This window comes from Pelecanus crispus, chromosome 1 (genome assembly GCF_030463565.1).
Source record: "Pelecanus crispus isolate bPelCri1 chromosome 1, bPelCri1.pri, whole genome shotgun sequence".
NCBI lineage: Eukaryota > Metazoa > Chordata > Aves > Pelecaniformes > Pelecanidae > Pelecanus > Pelecanus crispus.
Window position 1 is genome coordinate 209,059,824 of NC_134643.1, and position 19,680 is coordinate 209,079,503.

Below are 19,680 nucleotides of genomic sequence, written 5' to 3' on the forward strand. Positions count from 1 at the left end.
GCTTGTCATAAGGATGATATTCATTTAGAAGGGGAGCAGCCACCTAGTGTGAGATGATAATTCAGAAGCTTTTCCTCCACAGAAAAGCAGGGAGCAGGGACAGAGCTGGGATTCTGTGCTGGTGAGGACTAGACTTGTTATGTGCAATAGGTAATCTCCTGCCTTTCAGCTTCAAATTTTGCACCATCAGAAATTTGTTTCACATATTTCTTGTTGACTTAGCACAGCTGAAATTCAGCCAGGAGGGCATGCTCTCCTCTCATACTGCCTGCTATTTTCCTGCCACATCTGCCTGAAAATCCAGCTGCCAGGGATAGTTTTGTGGCCTCTCATTCCCTGTGTGCTGTCTGTTACAGACAGCTCTGAACCTCTGCTATTTTGGATGCACAGTTGTTAAAAGGACAGGGTTTGAGGAGCATCTTCTGCTAAGAGACTCTGGGGGGCCATGCAGTTGGTGGGGGGAAAAGGAACTGGAGGTGCATGAGGTAAAGCATCGGAGAAGGCAGGGAGCTGGATGAACTGTTTCCCACTGCTTCATATAGAGTCCCTCAGCCTGGTGCGCAGAGAAGTGAAAGGGAACAAGCTCTTCTTCCAGGGCCTGGAGGGAGGTGGGAACTGGAAGTGTAGGAGACCCCATAGAGCTGGCAATCATTGACTCTTGGAGAAAGTGCTGTTCTTGAACATCATTTGCAGGAACAGGGCTTTGTAGCTGTTACTGACACAGAAAGAGGGACAGTGGGGTAACTGGGCCTCCAGGAAGGAGTCTGGACAGTCTCATGTTCAGTTTATTCTGCCATACTTCTGAAGAACCAAGTCTCTATCTTGTCTCTCACACCTGCCCCCCAACAGCAGTGAGCCAGAGAGGCAAAAGACAGACTGAGATATCATCTCACCCATTTCATCCAACCACTTCACTCCCCACTTCTTTTCTTTCCATGCTTTTCCTTTCCTTATTTGCTGGTTCTGAGTAGTCATCCTCTGATTTCTTTGCCTTGCCAGACAGCTACATATTTTTAGAGGCTTGCACTTAGTCTTGCTTTATGGGACAGCCTCCCCATCAGATATGTGAAGCCACTGTGTTTTCTCCTTCTTCATGCCATGCTTCTCTGAGGAAACCTAGAAGAAATTGCTAAGTGCAAGGGAAGTAGTATATTAGCAAGTGGCTGCCATTCATCTATTTGTGTATCTATTGAAGTGTTTCATAATCATTAATCAGAGCTTATAGATAGGCTTTATTCCTGTTACCCCATATCTCTCTAACCCTTTCAGGCCCACTGTTTGTCACCCTCGTCATGTCTTGCCTTAAATTTAGATAGCTCAACAGGAGAAGCTGTGTCACTCTATGTGGGTGGTACTACAGCATAATTTTTTTTTTTCCCCCTAAAAATGTAAATGCCATTGTAGTTTGCTTCCAGTGTGCACAACATTAAATAGTAAATGTTGTAAGTGGTAATTTGTAGTGTTTAAAAGTCTGGCTTATTCAATCTCTGTCTTGCCAGTTTTTTGTGCTGAATGACTGATCATTGCACCACTGTTTTCTCTTTGTTAAATGCATCTGTGTGCAGAAGCAGAACTGCTTAATTTGTTTTGATCTGACATACTGTAGTAAGTCTGCTTTTAGATTGCATACTTAGTAGGTTACAAATCAGGTGGCAGCACTTTCATGGTGCTAATTCTCCAGTGTAGCTGGAACTGCTGACTTGAATACTTTTTTGACCACTTTTCTTTTTTGGTAAGTCTTCTGTAGCTCCTTTGGCTTGCTTAAATGACCTGCTCTTATTTTCCACAGCAAGAGTTTCTCTCATTTGGGAAATGTAAAAGGATAACATTCCTAGCCCAAGCAGAAGCAAAATGTAGCACTGCCATCTGGGCTGTGAAATTGGAATAAAGCTGAAAGCGTTACCTCAATATATTGCTATGGCTGGAAGCCAGGTGGCAAATAATAAAAGGATGGTCTGGTAGTTGGCATGTTAGTCAGGATCTTGGGAGACGGCATGTACTTCTTGTGTTGCAAAACTCCAAGAATGTGGGCAGGTTGGAAACTACTTCTCTCACCTAATACTGGTTTATCTAAATGTTATGTATCTGCTCTGAGTTAATTGTCTCAGATCAGTCTGCTGTGAATGGATAGGCATTTCCAGAGGGCATAGGGTCATTCCACACCATTTAGCTCTACATTTTAGACTAGGATGAATGACTCAGTGGAGATACTTGTCTCTGCATAGACTTCACAAAAACACAGTAGCTGACTGCCTTAGCCCAGGTACCTAACTTTCAGATGTCTGAGTTAGGGCAAATGAGCTCTCTCCTCCTCTTATGCTGTTGCTTTTAGTTGAGGGTTAGTAACCCTTTCCTACCTCACAGGTACACACAGAGATTAAACAGTGCTACTGTGTTCTCACAAAGAATACTATTACTGTGAAAAGAAAAAAAACCCATATATAGATATTTAGTATTTTAATTATATATACATGTATTTTTGTGACTGCCGCAGATTTTTGAACACAGTACTGTACAGGAGAAATCTTAAGGACAGAGACCTAGAGGCTTTTTCATCCCTGGGAAATAGGTAGCTGTTTTGTGGCAATATTCTAATAAACATATTGAAGAGGCAAACAACGCTAGGACTTAAAGAATGCCTGGCATGTATATGAAGCTCTGTAAGTCATGTTCATTTGTGGTGGCTGGTTTTGTTTCTTTTTAGATTGTGATGGATTTCAAACACCCTGATGGTCATACAGTGGCAATTATGCTGCCCCGATGCAGTTTATTGGTGATGGCTGGAGAATCCAGATACCTGTGGACACATGGGTATGTGTAAGAGTCCCTGCACTGCTGATAATAGAAGAATAATATATGTTGTTTGCTTGCTTTTAAATACAGAATGTCATTAACAAATTGATCTGAAAGAAATCAAGTCAAGTTTTATAGTTAATGCACAAATTCAGTCCTCTGCTCAGATGCTGCTCAGGTTAAATTGAAAAAATTGGGGATTTTAGGAAGCTAATTGCCAGTCCCTGAGCTGCTGTTTCCTGCTGCTGTCACAAGTGAAGTTTCGCTCGGAAATTGCTCTCACTTACATCTGCGGTGTGAAAGTCCTCAGTGACTCTGAGCTGGCAAGGAATTGATTGTAGCGCAATTAGCTTCACCATTTCCTTTGTCTCTTTTCAGCCCACAGCTTTTCCCATTGGATCACATATGCCAAAGGCTTTAGAGAAGGGCTGGTTTGAGAGAGTGACTTCCCCTGCACAGAGGGCATGAGTGACAAAGAGGAGTCTTCCTGAGCTCTTCCCAGCTGCTTTAGGGACACTTTAACTACTAATAAGGCTGCATTGTACCAAGCAGGTTTGGGTTCCTGGAAAAGAGATTTCTTGAAATACGTCTTGAGGCTTTGCTTATTGTAGAGTTTAAATGCATGCTTTTTAAATCATGCACCACTGGGAGATGCTTACAATAGGAATGCTGAAATTGGCGAAAAGGCTAAAACCTTGGCAAGCTCTGAGAGTGATAGTAGTGCACTTCAGGGGAACGTGGAAACCCTAACATTGCACAGAACGCCCACGGTAAATGTTTCTTCCTTTGTTTGATCCAAGCCAAGACTGGTTACAGCAGTCAATTGGAGACACTAATTACATTCTGTGTAAATTAAGCATCAAATCCTTTTATTGGCAGAAGATTTTCTGCCTTTTAATTTTACTGGTTAATTTGTATTATGAAGAAGGGTGAACATGAACTCGCCAATGACCTTTACACTGTTCATTTTTATAGAACGCTTATACAACCTGTATATTCCCTCATTAAATTAAATAGTTGTAAAAAACAGCTGGTACTCCTGATGTGCATTGTTATAGAAGCCCAGTGCAGTGAAGTCTTTTATTTTCTGGTACACAAGACTGAATGCTGATACCAGCATTATAAGCTTCTTATTCTGTCCTGTCAAATACTGTAAGTGACGGATCTTGGGGGCAGCCCCCAGCCCTGGGCATCAGGCAGCTCCATGAGACTGGGCTGAGGCCAGGTTGGGGCGTCAGGCCATGGGTCAAGGCCCAGATGAGCATGGCAGTGGCCGTGCACAGGCACAGCTGGGGATGTGTCTGGGGCTGTAGCTGGGGCAGGGCCCAGTAGGACAGCCTCCATTTAAAAACAACTCCCAGGGGAAGGAGGGGTGGCCCTTGCTGAGGCTTCTGGCTGTCTTCATGACAGCTTTCTCCAAGGCCACCAGCTCTGCTCTTTGCAAGCTGGCCCTGGGCAGCCAAACTCCCAGGAGGGGGAAGGATGCACACAGGGCACTTGTAGTACTTGCCATCAGACATTCAAGTTGGGGTAGTGTACCTGCCTACTAAGAACTGGAATGAGATTATTACTTAACCCACTTGTACCTTCAAGTGATGGTTGTCTTTTGAGAATCAATGACATAAACTACATTTAAAATGAAGATCCCAGATATTTCTACTCATGTATAAGTTATTCCTGTCCCAATGCTTGTCCACCTTTCCTAAAAATAGTTTTTCCTGCATATTTTTAAAAGCAGTAGTGGGTCAAGATACTTACCCAAGATGGAGTAAGCTTTCTGTCATGCTAGTGAAGCATACTATTGTAATCAACAAGATTAATCATCCAGCAAGCGAGTGTAGTTAATTCACTTGCATACATAACATCAGGATGTTTTTAATATCATTTGTGATGCCTTTTATCTACTCCTCAGAAGTAAAATTAGAGAGCAAAAGGTTCAATTTTGGAATTACTCTGGGAATGTTTTCAATGTGTGTATTTGGATGCCAGGGGAATGAGAGACTTCATTTTGACCCTGTTAACAAAGCGCACAGGAAAAGGTTTTTTGTTCTGTTCTCTCTGAAGGTGAAACATGGTTAAGAAATAAGCTATATGGTGTCAACAAGGAGAGCAAAAGATATGGTTTTTTTTGTCTCAGAGGTGAAAGTAAATTTATGGCTTTTCTGATGTGGTTCATTTGTGATGTTTTTCCTGATGAGGTTCATTTTTGGTTGGGTAACCTGGCAAAACACCATTCCTGACACTGCAATAGTAAAACCACTCTGTGCTAGGCAAGATGGTGTGCAGCATTTTATTTTTTAATATTGGAAAGCCTGTTTTTAGCCCAGCCTTCGTCTGGAGTTCTTGCTTGTAGTACAGGCAAAAGGAATTATGTAGGTTGAAACTAGAACCTTGAAAAGACGACTTTTAGCTGCTATGCTTAGCTTATTGCTGCAGGTTCAAAAGAAAATCGGGTAGAAAATCTGAAAACTTGAGAGTTGAAGTTCTCCTGTCCAGGGAGTTTTGGGCATCCTCAGCTGATTATTTCATCATAGCTTCATTATCTGCCATGAACAAGGCAGTCTTTATTAGATCCCATCCTTTCCATAGCTGCCTTTGGGAGGTTTCCATTCTCAGGGCTGTTCCCTGTCTCCTTTTTGCAACATCTAGATGGAGCATTGATGTGCTGCTTCCTGATTTCCAGACAGAAAGGACCTGCACTCCTTTTCCCTGTGACTCAGTTAGAGATCAGCTTCCCTACACTAGGGAAGATGGCATACAGCAAAGTACGGGAATGCTGATCAGGCTGCAGGCTCCCTTCTCAGCATTTGGATCATTCTTCTTGGTTAAGTACAATGGGTCAACGGTTTCATGTGACCTGCAAAAAAGTTCCAATAGAAATTTCAGATGAGACTGAACGCTCTGCTTTATTAAAAGATGTAAGACACTTTCTTCCCTGCTTTTGGCTCAGACTATGAGGGTTAAATGCAGCTAACCAGTATGGAAGTCAGTTTTATACTGGGAGTTTGTCCTGCTGGGAGTCAAGTACTTTGAAGTCAGTAGCTCTGAAGGGGCTTCACCGAGAGGCCAATTCCTTAGGGATGATTTCCCTCTCCCCCCGCCTTTGAGGAAATTTCTGCATTAATCTCCTTGATGACTAAGTTCAGGAAGCATTTCAGTGTGGCAGTAACAGCTTTGAAGTGCTAAGCTATTTCCCTGAAGAGTTTCCATTTTGTTCCAAGAGCATCTACTTTTTCCCATGTGCAAGTGATGGGAAACCACATGTGGGTGCAGCTGTTTGCCTTCTCTCCTGTTTTGTTTCACATTTTACTTTCTCATTTTCCTCTTCTCAACTTTGAGACAGATCCATTTGTAGAGCTATTAAAGATTCTTGGGTTTGGTACTTTTTCATAATGTAAACCTCTTCATAAAATTATTTGAAACTTTTGTCGCCCCAAAAAAGTTCCAAATCGCTTTCATTTTACGAATTTTGTCCTTGCAAAAATGTCTTTCTTTTCTATTAAGATCAGTGCCAAATCCAGAAGTAGCTTAAGAAGCTCTGCTCCCAGTTTGCTTGATTGATGGATTGATTTTGGTCAAGAAAGATCATCTACATCAGAGTTTCTCCCTTTAGGCATTTTAGCAAATCTCCCAAGTGCTACTTCTTGTATCTTCTGTTGTCAATAAATGGAAAAGCAATTCTGTTGCAAAGCAGAATTCATTGGAGGGGCCGGTTTGTTACAAGAAACTTCAATCTGCTAATGTAGAGCTCAGCCAATGCTATGCTTTTATGCCCATAGCCACCATTTTTACTAGTGTATTTTAACAAGCATATCTCGGATAAAGTCTTAGAAAAATAAACGATCAAATGGAAGGAAAGGAAGGGAGGAAAGGGAAATGTAATTACTTGCAATTAAATAACACTTTAATTAATGTCATTAGTTTGTGTCAGCACCTCTTTTTTTTTTTCTCTGAAATTAAGTTGAAAACTGAGAAGCAGCAGTACATTAAATAGCATGTTGTAATCACACTTGTCACAGTATTTAAGAAGTGCCTTCTTATAAAGATGGATTGTTTTTTTCTGATGCAAATTATTCTTTTATTTTGTGTTACTTTGTTTTAGGATTACACCCCGAAAATATGATGTCATTCAAGCATCTGAGTTTGGGCAGAAAGTTGGAACAATCACTGCTGATATTGGAGATTTAACACTAAATCGAAGGGAAACAAGGACATCATTTACATTCAGGAAAGTGAGGAGAAGCCCTTGCAATTGCAGTAAGTGTCTTGAGGTGATCGTCAAGTCAAAATGGTTATTTATCACCAATATGTAAGCGGATTTTTGAGAAAAAAAATCCCTTTGGGTAGTTTTGGCAGTCCTGGTAGCCATTCAGGAATGGCTCAGGGTTAGGCATACTATATGGCTTGAATTGGTTGCATCCATTTGGCTGCTGTAGTTTCTCTATACAGGAAGGCATTTGGCTTGCTCTAGAGCCAGGCAAGTAATCTGGAATCTTGCATTTAATTGGGACCTCAAGTGCCAGAATGATGTCCCAGAATAGAAGTAGCTACTATTCTTCAGGTTCCCATCAGTTTTTGTTGAGGTTTTTTTTTTTGAAGGGGACCGTAATTTTCTGAAAATAGGTATATTAGAGAAGGAGAAGCAGTCAGATCTGCAGTGACAGAGCCATGTAAGTGCCTTAGAGCAGTACAGATAATAATAGATAGGTGGCTCAACGATTACATGGAATTGAAGTCCATTTGTGCCCTCAGAACAGAATTTCAGAGGCTGAATTGCAGCAATGTCATGATCTGTGATATTAGGGGCACTGTCTCAGTTTTGAAAACATAAACCTTGTTAACATAGCAGGATGAATGATCACTGCAAATGGCCTCTGGTACACGTGGGCAGGTTGCTTGTTTTAAGGTCATCAAACACTTCTGCAGTTTGACCTGCATTTCAGTTTTTAAAAGGTAAAGGAGGAACAAAGCATTTTCTGCATTTTAATATTTCACTTTTAATTTGATTTCGCTAAACAAGTTTAACCAACAAGGAATGACTTCAAAAAAAATTATTTTTTGTGTATCTGTTGCTGTATGTAGTTTACCCATCTGTCTGTGACAGCCAGAAAGGACAACAAAGACAGGTACAACCTTCATTTCCCCACAATGAGATGGAGGCTTCAAAGCTGGAGCAAGAATACGTACACAAGGTGTATGAAGAGATTGCTACGCACTTCAGCAGTACCAGGCATAGCCCATGGCCCCAAATTGTAGAGTTCCTCAGGTCACTACCAAAAGGGTCAATAGTGGCTGATGTTGGTTGTGGTAATGGGAAATATCTGGGCATCAACGAGGATTTGTACATGGTAAGTAGTAGCTACTGTCATTTGTTTTCATTGGTACAAGTGTTTATTCCATCGTGCAGTTGTAGAATGTTGGAGCTTCAGTTGTGGGAGGAGTGCCAAGAACAGAAAGCTGTTTCCTCATCCAAGATCAATTACCAGTTGTGTTAGGTTTCCACATCCATTCACTATGTGCATTACCCTTTTCTTTTTTCAAAGCCACTTTTGCTTTGCAAGTCAAAATATGTTAATAAAAAAAGAGTAATGGGTGCAGTGGATTGAAAAATTGTAACAGATGCTTTAGCCTTTTTTGTTGTTGAGTAAGCTTAATAGAGGGGAAGATGATTGGGCAGTTTGCTTCCAACAAGTTTTTCACTTGGCTGGTGTGTGGGGAATGCAATGAACACGTCCTTGAAATCTTCACGGGCAGTACTACTTTTCGTATATCCTTTTCACTTCCATTTGGCCTGGTGGCGTGGCTCATTTGTGAATGATTTCATGTTTGGCTGTCCCACCTCTGACTCTGTGCGTAGGCCCAGTAAATATGCCAACATAAAATTCCTGGAGGAGTTCCAACTTCAGCACAGATTTCTGGCCTTTCTCTCACTCCCTTTTCTTCACTTTTAGACAGTTCTGACATCATTCTTGCTGATGATGCTCCATTCTTCTCATCACCTTCCCTGTCTCACAGTCTGTACTTAGCCCAGTTTTACTCCTCTCCCTTTTTATCAGGGAGACGTGAAGCACATACAAATATGAACCAAGAGATAGTTTGTACTGCAAATATTTCACAGACTTTTTTTGCAAGGGTCAAACTTCCTGTTGTTTTTATCCAAAAGAAATCTCTCTGAGGTGTATGCATTATGCTGTCTGCTCTCCCTTGTTCCAGAATTGTTTGATTCTTTCATGTGCTTGCACTGTGAAACACTTTGAAATCCGTCAGGCTTGAAAACTGCCATGTAAGGCAAAATATTCATTACTAATAACAAAACTCAGATTTGTTTGTCTGTTTCAGGAGTTTCTGTCCTGCTATTTACATTCAGCTGTAAAGCATAAGTTGTTATTTACAGCCTTGTCTGTGTTTGTAGTGGATTCATTTCCATTACTGTTCTTATACGCTAGAACGAAATCAACTGATTTATAAGTAGGCATGTTCATGCCTGACTACTGTAGCCTGAAAAGAATTAATAATAATAATAATAATAATAATGATAATTAATAATGTTCAGTACATTCAGTCTGTCACTGCTGAATCCTGTGAGAAAAATCAGCAAATGTAACTAGAGAGGAGAAAAGTTTATCAGGGTACCATGAAGGTCACCTGGTCCTAGAGTGAATTTGGTAAATTGCTGTTGTGTAGGTTTGTGGAAGGCTTTTAAGGTGAAATCTTTGCAAGATGCTGTGTTAAGAAATTGCCAGCACCAGTCTGTTTCTGGAGCTCACAGTTAACCAACTAAGGGAAAGAAAGATCACATATGTACTGGCAGTCAAATGAAAGCCAGCCCCTCTCCTCTCTTACTGTAGGAGTTACCTCATTTCATATGTGCCTGTAGGAGAAATCCAAAACAAGAAAAATAACAGTGAAAGGGAGGAAACTTAAAAAGAAGCAGCTGAGATAGTTGAAAACCAGAATCTGGGAATTGCTTCATTTACTTGGCCTCCTTTGGCATTTTATTTTCTACTAGTGACAACTAGTTCTTCTTGGTTGGAGCTAGACTCTAGACTTTGCATTTCTTTATTTTCATCTGCAAGCTAGCACAGAGTTTCAGGAGGATGGATGTGACTCCTTCTTTCTACTATATTTATTTTTATATGTCAGCCAAAGTGTGGTTAAAGAAAAGCTGGTGTATATCATGTTTACAGATTTTATCTTTTTTTTTTCAAAACTTTTGACAAGGTATCTCAAAAAGACTGAGAACTCAATTATCATAGGTGAGAGGACCGGTGTGGTGTTACACTGGTTTGGAGACAAAGGAAGGTCGGACTGTTGGATGTCATTCAGTACTCATGAAGGGTTTTCAGTGGGTGTCACTTGTCACTTGGATCACCTAGCATGGGTATGAGTAGTTGCTGCTAGTGAGGACAATGAGATGATCTAAGGGGACCTGATGGTTTGGGAGCAGGTTAAACTGCAGCAATCTCTTTTCTGCTGCGAAGACAAAATACTTCAGGCACATTTAGTGCCATTTATCGGATGGAACTTACCGTCACAAAATACGAGAAGGCCAAGCACTGAGCAGCAGTCATAGGGATTGGGTCAAATTCTTCTAAGAAACATAAGATCACTTTGTTTGTAGGTAATATAAATCCTTGTTCTTTGACCTGAAGGAAAATACCAGTGGACAGGACTTAGCAAGACATTTTTTCTTATGGTCAGTTTTTTAGAGAGAGAACTGTCCTCATGATTTTTTTTGTGCATCTTCCTCTAAAGCAACTGGTAATGGGTATTATTTGAAGCAAGGTACTACTTTAAAGACTTTGCTATTTCTGTGACTGCGGAAGTGACTGACGTCAGTTCTTTATTTTGTGAATTCTGATTTATGGGAAATCAGTACACGTTTATTCCTTAATGGGAAATCAGTACTCATAAATTCCTTAATGGGATTTTTACCTCTGTTCCCTTGCTATACTGTTCTATAGTAAGTACTGTAGAACAAGTGTTAGTGATGCATAAGTATTATTACCAGCAGCCCTTCTCCTTGGTATGGTGACTGTGTTGGATGAGTCAGCCTGGTCAACCATTCTTTTTACCTGAGGGAGAAAGGAGCAGTCTTTCCCACTTTTTGTTCTCCTCCTGGGTTCTTATTTGGGCTCAACAGGAAGGTCTGATTATACAGGGCTGTTTCTCATATTGTGTTACTTCCATTTACCAGGGGTTGGGCATGGATCTGAGGGCAAGGGGTTAAAGAATATGCTTTGTGTATCAGGTGCATCGTTAGGATAAGGAGAGTGCTCTCTAGGTGCAGAGCATCAGTTTCCTCCCTCATTTACTCCTCTTGGCTTGGGGGCATAAAATCCAGGCAGAAACTTAATAAATTGCTGCAGCCTTTCTTTCACAGCAATTGCTGTGGCTCTTGGTAGGTTTTTATGCAGAGTGCACTGGAGCTCTTAGCCTAGGTCCTGTTGGGAAAGAAGCAATAAAGCAATGCTGTGAAATTAGGAGTTATTTAGGGGTTGGGTAGAGCTCTGTCAGTACAGCCATGTAGCTTGGTGTGTTTTGACTAGGAAATACTGAAAACCTGAGGCAAGCACTTTCTGAAGGCAGTATTTCTGATGTGCTATAAAGGTCACTGTACATTTTTAGATGGGATGCTTTAAGTAGCAGGACTAATGGTAGATCAAAGCTAAGGTAACTCTCTTGATGGTTTTAATCTTCAGGCACTGTCTGAAAATGTCTCCACTGTGGCCCATGCTATTGTATTTGCTTCGGTTTCTTTGGATGATTACATATAGCCTATCTACTTGAGTATGGTTGTGTGACAATGAAATGCACATAAGTCCAGCTATGCTTAACAAAAATGACAGTGCTGTAATGGCTGCATTTTTCTGACACAGTGAAAGAGCAGCAATTTTGTGACAAACAAATTCAGATTAAGAATGTTTGAGCAAGAGATGGAATCCAAGTCTGATGTAGTTAGCACAAAGACTGGAGAAAGATTGAATTTAATAAAATTTCAGATTACTTTTTCTGTGTCGCCCAGCTTTTTTACTGTTTGAATGAAGGCAAAAGAGAGAAATGGTTTTAGGTTTTGGGGTTTTTTTTGCACAGTCCCCTCCCCACTGAACCTCATTTGTGGGAATTATTTCAACAGTTTATATTTAAGTGCTTTCAAGCTTAATATTTATATCTGTAAGCAGGGCTTTTATTTTTACAGAATGCTACATTTTGGCCTTATCCATCCCCCCATCACCACAAGGGTTTCCTTCCAGAGCCAGCTGACACCATTGCAATGTATCTCATCAGTTTTTATGAGCTTTAGCTCTGCCTCCCAGTTCCCCACAGGAACGTTCAGCAACCTCACAGGGCTAGGGTGTGAGTGAAAGACACTGAAGCCTTTCAATTTTGTGGTTTATAGTTTTAACTGAACTGATAAAGTGGTGCAGTAACAAACAACTGAAAATTGGGTAGATATTTTTTCTTTATATATCTAAAGAAATTACCCTCCTTTCTGGACTACTGATGCTAGGAAGAAAAATGATGGCAACGTAGGAGCCCAAATGCTTTGCTTTAATACAGACATTCCTATTTCTTGTAAGACACCCTTTTGCTGTGAGATGTGCATGTCTTTTTCTGCATTACTGTCCCAAACTGGGATCTGCTGGAACTGTATAAAAGTTTGATTTTGCCAGGGTGTTGGGAAGAGAGAGGGTGAAGATTTGCTGCAGTACGGTTGCATGATGGTGGGTGGGTTTTAGTTACACTGGGTCCATGTTGATTGAGAACAGATGCCTATCTGTAGAACTTAGTAGTGGGTAAAAGCAGGAAGGACAAAACTAACTGGCAAAAGTATATTTGGAGCTAGTTCACTACTTTAGTGATCAGAGGGTGAGGCAGAGGAACCTTTCCTGCCCTTTTATCTCAATGAGTAGGAATCACTAAAATGATGGGAGATACCTGGGATGAAGAGAGCTCAGAAGGAACTGGACAACGGCAGCACAAAACCAGAACGAATGCTGAACTGCTCAACTTAGTTCTGATGCTTTGTCATTGAGAAATGAAATTCACATTTTAGATGTAGCACTTTGTTTCCACAGACACTCTGACTGTACGCAATGGAAAACCAAAATGCTACGTGAAAAGAATGCTAAAGGCCTGACTCAGACCAACTGGAGCAAGGAGATTTGTCTGTCTTGCTGTGGCTATGCTGATGCCTCTTTTTCTACGTATGCGTGTGTTTGCTGGAATGTAATTTGGTTCCTTGAGGCTCTCATGCTATCAGTTAGAGCTGAGGTGTTTCTCCGGGGAGCCACATAATTCCATTTGGCGGCTGGATTTCAGAATTAGATGTCGTTTTCTTCATCAGTTTCTAATGTGCTGAATCAATCAGGTTTCCAGATACTTGAATTAACTAATTCTACCAGATAGAGTTAGTTATAATGAGATAACATAGAAAGAAACTATATAATGGTGGGCAACATTGACCTGTCTTTACCTATCTTTATTTAAGCTTGCAAAAGGATTTATGTCTTGCAGACTTGCAGCACCATTACAAAGCAAGCTATTTATTTAGTGTCTTTTGCCCCCAGTGATCTATTCTAAAGCATTGCATTAAGTAGATTTTATAAAACTTAGTTTAGCTACTCCTGGTTGAAACAGTGAAGGTGCCAGGGAATGCAAAGGAGCCGGATGGGGTATCTGCCTGTGTTATCCTGGTCCCAGGAAGCCAGTACAGAGCTGCTGCAAACTCAGACAAATTGCAGATGTTACATTTGTTTCTCCCTTCCCTTATCCTCTTTTATCTTAGTCCTTTTTGATATGTCCATTAGTCTAAAGGTTTGCGTTACCCAGCGTGCCCTAAAGAGAGGGTGCCATATGCCAGAATGATGACAGGCTTTTGCCTCTTTCCTCAGTTTTGTGTTTGCTGGGGTTCTAGCTGTAGAGTTACAGGCCTCCATACTAATACAGATTTCCTGGCTTAAAACAAGAGTTGGATGCAGTTAGTGTTCCTCTGGATACAGTAAAAATTGGTGCCTGGAATCCCTGTTAAAAATGTCAGTGGATTCTGAGTCCCAGTACAAAGGTGTCAGTGGCCACTCTGGAGCTCCTGTGAACCATTTTCCACACCACAAAAAGCAGTGAAGAGAGGGGTGGAGGTACCTGCTGAAAAGGCAGGGATGTGGAAATGGCTGCATGGAGTAAAATCTGAGAAATGGGAGAAGCCAGCCCCCTTTGGGTATAGAGCAATTTGCTGAGAGGTGGACTTGGCGAAGAGGTGGATTCGGCTTCAGCCATGCTATTTGAGATATATATGAGAAATTGGGGGGTTTGAGCAAGGAATTTGATTTGGAAAACTGGGAAAACAGGTATAAGAAGTGATTGAGAAGACTGAGAGTTAATAAGAAGTAGGGAAATGTATTAAAAATGTATACAACTTGGCTCACCAAGAGATGCACTAGATTTCTGTTGGTTTTGGACACTGAACTAATAGTAATTCGTCTACCTTTCTCTTCTAGAAGAGATGTCAGCAAGGATAGTATTGTGTGCAAAGCATCAAAATTGGATATGAACTGGCAAAAACTAAAGCATTCCAGTTATATTCTGAGATTTTTTTTAAAATGTTTTGATTACATGTTTAATTAGGAGAGAAAAATAAACCTATTCTAAACTAAAATATTCCTTTGAACTGTTTTCTGTAAACAAAGCTTCATCACATCAAAGCTTCTGCATGCTTCAGAATGTAGAAATTAGTAACAGAATTGGGAAAAGTGGAGTTTGGGGTCTCTGCCCCTTGCTGAAAATGTTTTCTATACTCATAAAAATCATAGATAGGCTCATTTTCCAGCTGTGAGCTGGCATTGTACCACTGAAGTTGGCTGCTCTTTGGTAGCTTATTGTTTTGTAAGAGACTGAAACCAATGTATTTTGGTTTTTAATGAGTGCATGTTTCTTGTAAGCTAGTAAATGCAGGAATGTGGTGATTGTAATTCTTTCAAAATATCATGCAGAGATAATTCTAGTAAGGATGCTAAATTTGCTTCACTCCAGCACCAGGCATATCTGTGGTGACTCCCTGTGTTCAGCATTTATGCATATATATGTAGCACCTATTATGATGTTGTTTTAAGACAACTTAAAATTTTAGCTTAATATGCCTATTTTAGAGCAGCTGTGCATTCAAAGTGATCCATTTGAAGGTCTCCATTTTATTGCAAAACAGAATTTTTTCGCTTTGGATGTAGATTCACTTTAATAAGTATGACAATACAAGTGAGCTTGACTTTGTAATTATTTGATATAATTTAGATGCAAATGAGGACTTGACATTCTGGCAGTCATGCCTTTGTTCTCATTCTCAGTTCACTGGATTTCATCAGCATACAGTATAGTCCTTTTCAAGGTCATTTTGGGAGGGGAGGATTGAGTTCCGTTATCTAGCTTGTTTTTACTATAGATGTGCAGGGCCAAAGCAATTCTTTCTGGGAAAGCTTGTTGTCAGTGGAAGTTGCAAGTATTCTTCCCCCTCCTTCTGCCACCAGTGAATCTGGTCCTTTGAGTTTTATTAAATATTGCATGCTAATGTCTTAATTGCAAAAGTAGTTGAAGGCACTGGTAATGAGGCATGGAATCTCTAACATGCAGGTTGTCAGCTAAATCCATTCCATGATGAGAGTAATTTAAAGACACTTCAGTTGGCTTCCAGTGTGAAATGATGGGGATTTTTGTTCACTTCCACCTAAACAAGAGTTTCCTTTTTTTTATTCATAAATAACACTATTGACTCAGTGCTTCAGTAAATGCAGAGACCAGGCTGAGGAATAAATGGGAAGAAAGCAATGCTAGGACTGATCTTTCCAGGTCTGTTTAGAGCTAGTTGGCAGGACAATATGTACATATTCATAGTACTGTTTTTGCAGAGGATTATCTTGGGTTGTCAGGCTGGCATTTTCACAACTGTTTCATTTACTTTGGACCAAAAGTCAGGGACCTGACTAGAAAGCAGCTCACCTGGAAGCTTTCAGGACATATGACTGGAACAGAATCCTGGTTTTCTTCAAAACTGTGATGGTAGTCTGAAAGCTAAAATGATTTGATCTGATAAAATGAAAAGTTATGATGGAAAATAAATATATTTTCATTAATCATTGCAAAAGAGATTTTTAATCAGTACAACAATACTGCTAAAATTAACCAGTGCAATTTGTTTGCTACTCTTCTTGCGTCAAGGATGGTTTAGTATTCTTTCTGTGTCAAATGCAATAAACACTGTCAGAAGTAATTGTTTAGGATTCTGAATCTGTTCTCTGCTATCTACTTTTTGCTGATCATTGAAAACAAAAATAAATTTACTATTCTCATGCAAGCTGAGTTTGATATACGACTTGGTAGCAGGACTTTGGTTCGAGTATTCAACACGTGTGGCAGACGTGAAAATGAGGGTGGTGCATACCTTGCTCTATTTGTTCTTTCAGAAGGGTCTTGATCAGTTTGGATTTACTGTTTTTATGCAAGCATGTGAAAACCCCTCTTCTAGATGCTTTTTCTTACCATACTTTTTGACCTGGACACTGGGCAAGGTTCAAAGGGGAAAAAAAAGAAACATTTTATGAGGTGTCCTGAAATGGTTCCTAGGGGTCACTTCATTTAGACTGTACAGAACCTTGGAAGAGTATGTTGTGCTTAAATTTTTGTGGACTGTGATACTGAGGGTGAAGAGGACTGTACCTGAGCACTTCCTTCCTTACACTGAAATGACGAAACCTGGGTGATTCGTGAAGCTGTGCGACATACTTCAGTGATGCCACCAAGGTCACCAGATTGTTGTTTACATTTGCAGACTCAACTTTTTGTGAGTTCAGTATTTGGCTGCTTCAAATGTTGTCAGGTTACAAATGTCAATTGAAAGGAAAAGAAAATGCTGAGGTTAGGTCACCTCTCGTTTTCCTGGTTTCAAGATACCTTAAGAGCCAGTTTTGAGGAAAAGTTAGGTTGAAACCTGTCTTAAGCTGGTTCAAAATCAGGGTGCTATAATGAGCTGTCTAATATCCCGTCTGCCATCTTTGTTTTAAGTAGGCATCAGTTTTTTTTCTTTTTTCTATACCTGGGAACCATATATTACTCTTACTTAAGGCTATTTTCTCACGCTTGCTCTCATTTTTATTTTAAACTAAAATGTGCTACCTCAGTAGGAGACTGTGATGACTCTATTACTGTAAGCATCAAGTGAAAATAATTTTCCAGTCTTGTAATTATACTCTTATGAAAAGCTTAACGAAACACTTTCTATTATAGGTTGGCTGTGATCGCAGCAAAAACCTGGTGGATATTTGTGGAGAAAAAAATTTCCAGGCTTTTGTCTGCGATGCCCTGTCGGTGCCAATCCGCAGTGGTTCTTGTGATGCCTGCATCTCTATTGCCGTAATTCACCATTTCTCAACAGCGGTAAGCTACCCCTCTCTGTGCTCCACTGTACTGTTGTATTGCTGTGCAGAGCTACTAATATTACAAAAAACCTGCTAGTTTGGGCTCATGGAAGCAAATGGGAAGAACAAAATGGGGGAAATCCGAAGGTTTGCACATGGTGTAAGGAGTTGTTGGAGCAGCGTTAAACTATTGTGCTGCTGCTGCTTCTTAAACTTTCTCTTCACATTCTCCCTCCCGTCTGCTTGTCAGATGCCCTAGCTCCTCCTGGCACTTTGATCTAGGTGTTTGTGTTTCATTTTCGTCTGCTTACAATTAATGACAATGGAGAAGGGGGCTCTGCTTTGGGAGTCAAGAGATATATTACTTCTCGGCTCAGATCTTGAGCAGATCTCATGGGTTTTTTTCTCTATGCCTTCATTATCCATCTGCAATGAACAGCAGGGACACAACTCACTAGTCTGCCGTATCTCTGGGCTGTGTAAGCTCCTGGCAGGAACTGTGCGATTGTAACAAGCTTCTAGACCACAGAACCATAATCTGAGGTGGGGCCCAAGGGAACGTTTCTAAATGCAATATAAAAAGTAGGAAGAAGTCTGTTTTGGAGAAGGCTGATATCTTTGTTCGGGTGGTCAAGAGGACCTGTGTTTAAGCCATAAATCTGACTCCTTCAGCTGCAAACGTAGGGTGTGTATTATCAGGTATGGTAGATCTGAATCTGGGATTTTAGATACTGAACAACCTTCTTGAAGAGGTGGTTTTCATTTCCAGCTGGCCTGATATGGCCAAGGAATCCTGCTCAGCACAGCACTGTCTTCAGATGTAAAGAGAATTGCGTTCAGGAAAATGTCTTGGCTTGCACATAGTAATGGGCTATATTATGAATTAAAATGAATAGTGGAAAAAATGCCTCTGATTTCTGTTGTATCTTGGCGGGGGGACAGTAAGAAGGAATTGCTGCCATTCCATTCTCCTGTCTTTCTGTTTATGTATTAGCTTCATACTTTTGTTTTTCCTTTATAGGAGAGGAGATTGGCTACTATCCGTGAACTAGCCCGGCTTCTAAGACCTGGTGGAATGGCACTCATTTATGTCTGGGCAATGGAACAAGAATACAAAAATCAGAAGTCTAAATACCTTAAGGAAAAGAATGGTAGTAAAGACAAGGAGGAGGAAATCAATACTGGCACAGCCCAGAGACCACTTATTGATCAAATGCCTGATAGCAGCAGCCAAGACTCATCATGTTCTGACCGACTCCTTACTGATTCAAAGGATGAAGGCTGTGACGCAAAGCCAGTCGCAGACTCCAGACTGCCTGTTCACACTAACCGAACCTCCTTCCACTCTCAAGATTTGCTGGTTCCCTGGCACCTGAAAGGTGGCACTAAAAAGAAAGGGGAAAGTGTTGATACAGTGTCGCTTCCAGCTGGCTCTAAGGAATCACAAGAACTCAGACCCGTTTTCCATCGTTATTACCATGTGTTCTGTGAAGGGGAACTGGAAGCAGCATGCAGATCCGTGGATTGTGTGAGGGTTCAAAAGAGTTACTATGATCAGGGAAACTGGTGTGTGGTTCTAGAAAAGCTGTAGCCTGTGGTGTTTCCTCCACTACCTGTGGCATCTGGTTGTTTTTTACAGTGTGAAAGATATTTTTAATGCAGGTTGCAGCTATTACCTCTCTTACAATAGCAGAATAAAGATTGTTTATTGAATTAATAACAGTAACTACGACCGTTTGCATATGTTAACAAAACAGTGGTCAAACTCAGATACTGCCTCTGCAGAGCATTTATTTTACTTTTGTGAATTACAGTGAAGAGAATTAAGTGGGAAAATACTGGCCATGAAAATCAGTGAGGGCAGTTTTGAGCTTTTAAAGACAATGGGCCTGGTTCTCCCTTCTCTTACACCAGTTTATGCTGATGTAGCTGTAGCGGCCTCCCTGCAGCCCACAGCTAATTGGAATGGAGCTCTGGGCAGGAAAGGTAAAGCTGCTGTATATAATTGTGGGTCAGGGGGAGGGAATGAATGGCATGTGAAGCAGTTCAGCTGAAGAGTCAAAATGTTGCCTAAAGTTCAGTAGAGGGTCCTGTGTGTTTTCGTGTCTGTCAGGGGTCACAGATCTCTTGCAGCTTGGAATTTACTCTCTTTTCTTGGTTGTGGTACTAATGATTTCCCCAAGGGGAACTGGAAAGCCAGTGGGATACCACAGCCCTTTTTCTCCTCCTTGACCCTCAAGTACCCGCAATTCATGCTGTCACTGCCCAGATTGGTCTAGGGTTGTTTGAAAACTCCTCTGAGGTGTGAGGTTGCCCAGCTGGAATACCCTGACCAGCTCTGCTAATCGCCTGCCTTCCTGTGAGTGCAGGGCTCTGTGCCAGCGGCACCAGGGCTTGAGGTGTGGTGCCGGCTCAGATGCCCCTGGGAAAAAAAAAACAGGAAAAAGATTAAAGTGAGGGCAATATTGGTGCAAATTTTCTG

General features: G+C 40.9%; 1 protein-coding gene across 2 annotated transcripts in view; it reads left to right on the forward strand.

The window, feature by feature from the left end:
• The window catches only part of ALKBH8 (alkB homolog 8, tRNA methyltransferase), a 53,587-nt gene extending 34,798 nt beyond the window's left edge, over positions 1-18,789 (forward strand). For both annotated transcript variants that reach the window (XM_075721518.1, XM_075721509.1), the window contains exons 8-12: positions 2,705-2,811; positions 6,896-7,050; positions 7,876-8,141; positions 17,068-17,217; positions 18,220-18,789. In XM_075721518.1, the coding sequence (XP_075577633.1) occupies positions 2,705-2,811; positions 6,896-7,050; positions 7,876-8,141; positions 17,068-17,217; positions 18,220-18,789 (1,248 nt within the window). The remainder of the gene's footprint in view (positions 1-2,704; positions 2,812-6,895; positions 7,051-7,875; positions 8,142-17,067; positions 17,218-18,219) is intronic.
• The last annotated feature ends 891 nt before the right edge of the window (positions 18,790-19,680 follow it).